This window comes from Apaloderma vittatum, unplaced genomic scaffold (assembly GCF_000703405.1).
Source record: "Apaloderma vittatum isolate BGI_N311 unplaced genomic scaffold, ASM70340v1 scaffold16719, whole genome shotgun sequence".
Taxonomy (NCBI): domain Eukaryota; kingdom Metazoa; phylum Chordata; class Aves; order Trogoniformes; family Trogonidae; genus Apaloderma; species Apaloderma vittatum.
Window position 1 is genome coordinate 58,156 of NW_009736051.1, and position 8,083 is coordinate 66,238.

Consider the following 8,083-nt stretch of genomic DNA (forward strand, 5'->3'; position numbering starts at 1 on the left):
TGGACTGATTTATCTAGTTTATTAAAAGCCAGATGCTCTTCTGCCATCCTCCACCTCCTGGAAGGGATGTGTCTAGAGTGGAGAGGAGGGCAGAATTCCCCAGCGCAGCGCTCCTGCTCCTGGCGTTACTGCTCTCTGAGCAGAGACTGTTGTGTTTGTCCCCTTTGAAGCTTGTGATTGATATTCTGAAAATTAAAATTTAGCTAACAAGTCCTAAACTCTGTTAGAATAACTGTCTCCAATGCCGAATCCAGGGCTCTGGACATATTAATTATTCTTAACATCTTGTTGCATATTGAGCTGCTTCTAATCGCGTCATGAAATGCGATGGAAACGGTAAAGAACTTGCAAGCGGCTTTGCAGAGGCAGAGCACCCTTCCACAGTAGCTGATTAATTAAAGTATTCGCATGAAATGGTGCCTTTGATTATTTTTTAAGGTAACAGCCGAATGCCAAACCTCTCTGACTGGATGCAAACCAGACGCCGGGGGTGCGTGGGGGTCGCTGTGTGGTTCAGATCTGATGAAAGGCAGGAAATGGGAAAATCTGGCAAATCTCCCTGGCTTGACTCAACGGAGCCTCTTGACTTTTGCTAGAGTGCATTTTTTGTGCTGTAATGGCCAAGTGGAAATTTAGACTCGAATCTGGATGTGAGCGCTGGTATGCTTTGCTGGCTTATACGCAATGGTGAGAAAGAAGGAAAAGGGTTTGAAAATTAAAGCCTCCGGTGTTTAACTGTTGCTGCCCTCTGAATTTCTTTGCTTCACCTTAGAGCAGAGAAACCTGCAATGGCGACACTAACTTTTCCCTTGCCTTTTGTGTGGTACCTTATTATTTCTGGGATGTCTCCCTTCTGCTACCCAAGTGAAACCATCTCTCATTACTCAGAAGTCAGTGGCATTTCATTAGCGAAAATTAACTGAGAATCCTGCATGGTTACTTTAAAATAGATACCATTGACCCATATTGTGGAAGAGCATTGCATTCACAGAACTAGAAACTGATCCATCAACATTCTCTTTAATGTCTTTTTGTGGGGCTGGGGGATGTTTTTGGCCAGGTTAGTCCTTTGCTGTTAGCCCTTGGCCAAGGGGTGTGATGTCCCAGCAGCCCTGCAGATAAATGCTCAGGTTCGAGCTTATGAAGAAATTCTCCCATGGACCACCAGCTGCAGGAAAGAAATGCTGGAGAAGTGATATTTCCACGGAATTAAGCTAATGGCTGTTAAATTGCGACCTGTGAGCTGTTCTTTCAGTTCTTTTCCTGGTCCAGCTCTCGGGCAGAGTGTGAGCTGGCGTGTTGCCGAGCCGTGGCACGTGCCGTCAAGCCGGGTGGTTAAAATGCTGTTGTAGCGTGACTGTGATTTTTTTTTTTTTGTAGCCTCCCTTAATTTAATTTAGCTTCGTATGTTCAGACCATAGTCAATTTTTATGCTACTCTAATAAGCAAATTTATGCTATCAGCGTGCTAAAGGGACTTGTCATTCGCAGGTTCCCAGTCAATCCACCATATTCTTTATTAGCCAAGCGCTCAGCTGCCCTAAATTTGGTAACTGCTTCGCAATTACGGGCTGACACACCGGTACCCACCAGGTGGGCACCTTGCCCTTGCCTGTGCTGGCCCCTGGAGATGCGCCTCGCGGTGCAGTAAAGAGACAAACAATTACATATCCCCAATCATTGGGCAGCCCGACCTAGCTTGATTGCCAAGTGTTGTTACAGCAAATATGGAGTTTTATTTCCTCCTTGTGAGAGAGGCAAATCCTGCATTAGAAAAGGCCTGAGCGTAGAAAAGGGTTGAGTTTAGTATCTGCAGCACAAATTGCTTTGCTTACTCGTTTAAAAGTGCAACTCACGGAGACATCTCCTGTTTCTCCCATGTCCTCACCTTGCAGGAAGATTTGCCTTCACTGTAAGTGCTCCCAGGAAGAACATATCGTAACAGTTATGCCTCTGGAGATGGAGAAGACCGTCACAAAGCTCATGTTTGACTTCCAGAGGAATTCGACTTCTGATGACGACTCAGGCTGTGCCTTGGAAGAGTATGCATGGGTCCCCCCTGGCCTGAAGCCTGAGCAGGTAACGGTGACACCACCAAATTACCACAAATAAATTGTTTTATTGTGCTCCTCGGAAAGAGCTGCGCTGGTTTTCCTGCTAGGGGTGCGAGCACTTGTTGCGTGTGGCTGTTTCTGGCTGCACCGTAGAGACTTGCAGAGAGATTTCTGGTCTGAATGCACAGATGAAACACAGGGGAGATGAGATCCTTGGGGGACTTGTGGTTTTCTGCATCTGTAGATGTAATTGAGAGGGGGGAAACAAAATATTTCTGGGATGAGGTTTGTTGTGGTTGTGCAAGGGAACATATACAGACATACCTATTAATGTTTTCATGGGGAAAAAAACAAAGCAGTGGGACTCCAGTGTTCCCCAGGGACTCAGTTCTTGGGTTCTGACCTCCTGGACCACTCTTCTCTGTGGTAAGTCCAGGGCAGGCAGTCAAAGCTGGTAGATAAGTCTGAAAAATGGGCCAAAGTCTTTTAAGGTTGGGTTTTTGAAGCACGATGTTTGTGCCTTACGGGAAAGAACTGCTCGAATGAAGTTGCAGTGTCTCGGTACAGGGATTGAGCAGGATGGATTAGACCATGTGTGCAGACCACACATCGATTTCTGCTTCTTTATGTGATTCGTTTGGGTTTTATGCTGATCTTTTACCTGTGCAACTCTGAACTTAATTTGGAGAGGGTCTTGCAAAATGAGCTTAGCCTTGATAATTGCCATCATTTTAAACTGTGTAAGGAGTCTGGGAGAGGGTGGAAAGCTTTCATTCTTACTGTTGTAGTCACTGTCCTTAAATGTGGTATTTTCATGAGCTTTTATTCAGAAGGGCTTAGGTATTTCCTGAAACATTTTGGCACCACCCTTAGGCTGTAAATATTATCTGTCTGATTAGAGAAAATCCAGTTGTTGAGTGGGGATTTTTTGCTTTGTTTTGTTTTTTTCTTGTCTTTACAAGCCTTGGTCAGTGCTTGCCTGAAGCAATTGAAACCCGCTTCCAGCATGGTGGTGACATATTCCAGAAGACCTAGATGCTTCTTTTATCCCACAGGCGCTTTTTTAAGAAACAGCTTGCCATCAGGGAGTTTGAGATGCTCAGGAGAAGACCATCAGTAGGTAGTGACATCTCATGCATTACTCAGGTTAACGTATTTTTAGGTTCTTCCAGCATCTGTTTCTTGCAGAGGTCACAGTGCTCCTCTGTACAAACACCTAATTAAGCCTCTCAGTGTTGCTGGGCTTTTTTAGTAGATTTGCAGCTTCAGACCTGTGTCTAATCACCATGGAGATGAAGAGCAGCCGTAAGCAGAGCCAAAGGCAGGCACTGAAATCCTTCCAGCACCACTTATCCGCCAGCCCTTTGGGGACCTTTCACGCATCAAATGAGCTGCTAAGGAGACAAAAGCAAGGTGTGACTTCTCTGGGCTGAGCCACGATGCAGGGCTGGGGGTTCTCCCCAGGGTGAAGAGCAGCACCCTGCATTTCTCCAGGAGTTGCTGGATGCCTTTTGCCTCCTGGGGGATGGGAGGTACCTACATGTTGCTTTCTGGTCAGTGAGTCAGGTGTGTGCACATGATGTGGAGCTTCTGGGAGGGTCGTGTTGGCCGTGGTGCAGCTGGTGGACTCCACTCTGGCTGAGGATGCTGCCATCAGGCTGCTCTGAAAATATAGGCTTGCAGGCAGGGAGTTTTTCTCTGCTTTCTGCTGCTTCACTGCCATATTTCTTTTGACGTGGAACAGATGAAATGAAACAACTTTTTTCTGCAATATTCTGCTTTATTAAAATCTCTGTGTAGCATTACAGGCTGGGGAGGTAAGTGGTCCCCTGAAAGACTAATGCAATTTTCTTATTATACTTGGACGACAGCCTTTCTAGCTCGCTATTCGTGGGAGACAGTGTTCACATCTCACTCAACACAGCAATTTACAGGATTTCAGCAGGGGAAGTTGGCCAACAAACATGACATCGGTTTTTGGCAGTTTCCACGGGTCATTTTGGAATTTGGAGAGCCCCTTCAATCCACAGCTTAAATTATGAAGTATAATCTAAAGGGGAATCAACTCAAACCTGCAAGGTCTCACTGGATTCCTGGATGCTGATCTGGGCATCAGCTGGTCTGTGGTGCATGTGGAAGTCAGGCTGGTTACTTAATGCCCACTACTGAAGAGGAAAAAAACCATTGGTCCAGTGTTCACAGATATCATCCAGCCGCTGCGCTGAAGAACTGAGCTGGAAGTTTTACCTTATATTATAGCTCATCAGTGTGCAGGACTATGAAGTGCTCTATGCGACAGCCATAAATATTGTATATTTCTAAATTTGCTTATAACACAGCAATGAAGATTGTAATGCAGTAAGAAAAATGTTATAATGCTGCTGCATAAGGCATGGTAAAAATTCGTCTGGAAAGCTAACTAAAATTTATGATCCCTCTGCTCAAGAAAGAGGGGTATAAACTGGAAGGAGGCTGGAAATGCTATTTCAGTGAGGAGCCTGGAAGAGCTTGGTTTGTTCAGCCTAGCAAATGGAAGGGTTATGATCACTCCCTGTGCGTTAGAGGAGAAAGAGCAGTTATTCAAGCTCCAGCTTTGGCACAAGAATGTAGATATAAACTGGCTCCAAATGCATTCAGGCAGGAAGCTGGAGGTGGTTTCAGACCATCGGAGGTGTAAGGCTCAGCAGCAACCTGCCAGCGGGAAGAGCAGTGGGTAAAAACCCGAGACAGAGCTTCCTGAATTCTGACGTGGTTAGAAAATACAGCTTCTTGTAACGGCGGTTGGCTGCACAGGGTGACCAAGAGGCTCCTGTGGGCTCTCATCCCAGTGTGATTGGACCTCAATGAGAAGTTGTCTTAGGGCAGAAGAGAGGCTTTTCTCCTGGGAGGTGGGGATGCAGATAGGAATGGGAAAGTTGCCTGGACAGGAGGTGAGGCAGAAGCTTGGGATCTGGGCTTTGAGAAATGCTTATTTTTCCTGCCTGCCGTTGAATGGTTTGGATAAAGAAATAGGTGTGAAAGCCTTGAAATGGACAGACACCAGTAGAAACGTGGCCTCAGCAAAAGCAGGATCCCAGACCGGGCCTGGCTGCGAAGACGGGGAAGGCAATTTTGGGAGACAGTTTGTCTGCTGAAGCTGGCAGCCTGACAGCTGATCCTTCTTGCACTGACATAAGTTCGAGGGCAGATGCTTAAAAATAAGTACTTTTATGATGTGTTTTTTACATTTTCAGGCAAGGCATGTGTAAATACATGTGAATGTGCAGCCTTGAATTCCTTGGGCCTGTGGTTTGGAGAAATCCAAAAGGGTTATAACATGCCAGCTTGAATTTCTGAATACAAGGGATTTTTGAGGATTTCTGTCTTTATTGTGTCTCAATAATAGGAGCAGCTGATTATGGGCACAGATTTCCAATTAAACAAAAAGATGAGGCTGTACTTCAGCTGCGGTGCAGCTTTCTGTATTGTATGGCTCCAGAATGTCAACATTCAAAATCCCTGTATGTGCCATAAAGACTTAATTCCCTCTTGCTGTCAGTACAGTTGCTCTAATCGAATCCCCTAAACAGTTGTGAAAATCTAATCTGAGCTAAAGTTAGTAGCATGAAGGTTCCAGAACCATATTCCTCTAAGGTGACCATTAGAGCTTGGACCTTAAGAGCTTTGAGGTGGTGTGAAACTCATAGCTGTCATGGGCAATTTATTCAGGGGCTAACGTACACATTGACTTCTGTTCTGGATCTTTTGCAAGACCTATAGCAAGCGCTTGAGTTATAAACTCTCCAAGCTCCATCAGTTGCACTTCAGGTCACAAAGTGAGGAAAGGAGAGCGGAGATGAACCTGCATTGAGTATGCATTTACACCTTACCTAAGGATACCCGCTTTCAGCACCTTGGTATGGCAGAAAGTGCATAATCTGGGCCAGTCATCTCTGGGGGACATGTGCCTCACTTGTGTGTGTGTGTCACTGTCAAGTGCATTTTACCTTCTTGAGCCCTATGAGTTCAGCAACCTCTCACTCCTCAAGAGACTCAAGTCTTGCAAGCAGCGAGGGAAGGAACACGGCAGACCAAAGCAACCCTGTTGCCCCAAGCCTGTGTAGTAACGGGGAGCAGATACGTTAATTTATGGCCAGGTAGAAGAAAGGACAAAAGCATCATGAAGAGCTCTACCTTCCTTGGTGAGTCCTGGTCCTCAGAGCAGGCACGGTGGACGGGAAGCTGATGAAGAGGAGCTGTAACTCACAGACACCTGTGTCAGCAGCCACCTCTCACTCTACCTCCTTGCACACGCTGTAGTATTTTATCCAAAAGCTGCATTTCAGCACATTTTTAAAAGCTCTCCAGTTTCACTTTGAGGTAGCGGTAAGTCCATCACCTCCCCAGTGAACTCTTACGGTATCTAATAGCCTGGCAGTTAGCGGCTCTTATTTCAAGGCTGGAGCTGTCTAAATCCACCCTCCAGGCATCGAACCGTGCCGAATGCTTCCCAGCTGGACCGAGCAGCAATCCCGCACACAAAATGCTTTTTCCGTGTGCAGCGCCAGTTCTGCGTGAATTTGGGGGCAGCTGTGGGGTGGGTTAGGAGATCCTGGAGCCTTTCCTTCAGCCATGGAGCCGAACGGATGGATGAGGTGTGAGTGCATCCCGTGCTGCAAAAAAAAAATCCGTCACAAAACTGTGCATCCTAGCTTTTGCTCTGTTTCTGTATCCCGAGGTGTTTGCCTCGTGGTGGTGAGCCGATGGAAGTTGTTAAAATTATTTAATCGTTGAAGAATCTTCTTACCAGGGAGAGAATCAGCTGCTTTTGGTGGGCCACAGAAACAAAAGCACTCACCTCGTGGGGTTTGCTTGGTTCTTAAATTTGAAGTAGCCATGTGGTGGTCAGCAGAGGCAAGAGGCAGGGCAAGAGCAGGGAGTGGAAAAGAAAATGGAAAAACCGTGGTCTGCACAATACAAAGTTGACCTGGAGCTTTTTTCCAGTGTACAATTACAGCTTTTCCTCGTTGCAGCATTGTTCTAGTATGCTACTCCATGCCTTATAAATACGAGAGCATTTTAAGTGGCATTCCGAGGGGAATTATCAGCTATGGTCAATGCAGCAGGTGATCATTATAATTGCTGCCGCTCCAGGGGACGGGGAGCAGTGTGTGAGCGGCTGTGACGGTCAGTACCTCGCAGCACAAAGCCCGCTCTCAGATGCTTTTGAAAGCACCGTTTCTGGCTCTTTTTAATCCAAATTCTGCTTAAAAAAAAAGAAAAACCATGGCACGCGCTTTCAGAAGCCTAGAGCTTGTGGATGTAAGGGTTGCGTTCAGACGTTCTCCGTCGATGCCAGCAGGAAGCAATCTTTCTGCGGGATCTCGTACAGACCAAGGGCTGCTCCAAAGGCTTGGCAGGGATGGATGTCGTTCTCGAGTGGCGAGCAGCAACGCTCAAACGACTCGACTGCTCTTAGCCATGGGAGAGGAGCGCGCACGGAGCGTGCCAGAACAAATAGCGCTTAGGAAAATTATTTTTCCCTTTGTTCCCTGCCTTTGTCCCTGCGACTTGGGAGCGGGTTTCCAAGAGCAAACCCAGCGTTGCGGGCCGCCGGGGATCGCATCCACCGTGTGCTGGCACAGAGGTGTGGTTACGGATCAGGGGGGTGATAATGGTCTTCTCCCATTTGGGGCTGTGGGGTGCTGGAGCGGGGGCCCCGACTCCTTCCCGGGGTGCGTGCCTGGCTGCGTTCCCACGCTCGGCAGACGCAGACAGCAGTTCCTACTCTTCTGTCCATTTTAGAGCATCTGGCCTAGCTGCAAGGATTGTTTTGCTTCAAGAAATAAGTGCTTTGTATCCTGACAGCTAGGACGTGCCAGACTCAAGCCAAAGCACACTGAACCCCTTTTCCAGTTTCAACACGTGCTGTCATCTGTGGAGCTCATGCGTGAGCCTACGTGTACAAGCACTTGCAACGTTTTGCCAGGCACGTTGAGAGGGTTGTTTGCATGTGGCTTATTTAAGTTTTTTTTTCTCATTGCTTTTCCA

The 8,083-nt window shown here is 47.0% G+C and overlaps 1 protein-coding gene across 1 annotated transcript in view; it reads left to right on the plus strand.

Annotated features, from left to right (window-relative positions):
• Nucleotides 1-1,900: 1,900 nt before the first annotated feature.
• The window catches only part of PRICKLE2 (prickle homolog 2 (Drosophila)), a 30,356-nt gene continuing 24,173 nt past the window's right edge, over nucleotides 1,901-8,083 (plus strand). Inside the window, exon 1 of the mRNA XM_009876836.1 lies at nucleotides 1,901-2,078. Coding sequence (XP_009875138.1) covers nucleotides 1,947-2,078 — 132 coding nt within the window. The 5' untranslated portion in view covers nucleotides 1,901-1,946. The remainder of the gene's footprint in view (nucleotides 2,079-8,083) is intronic.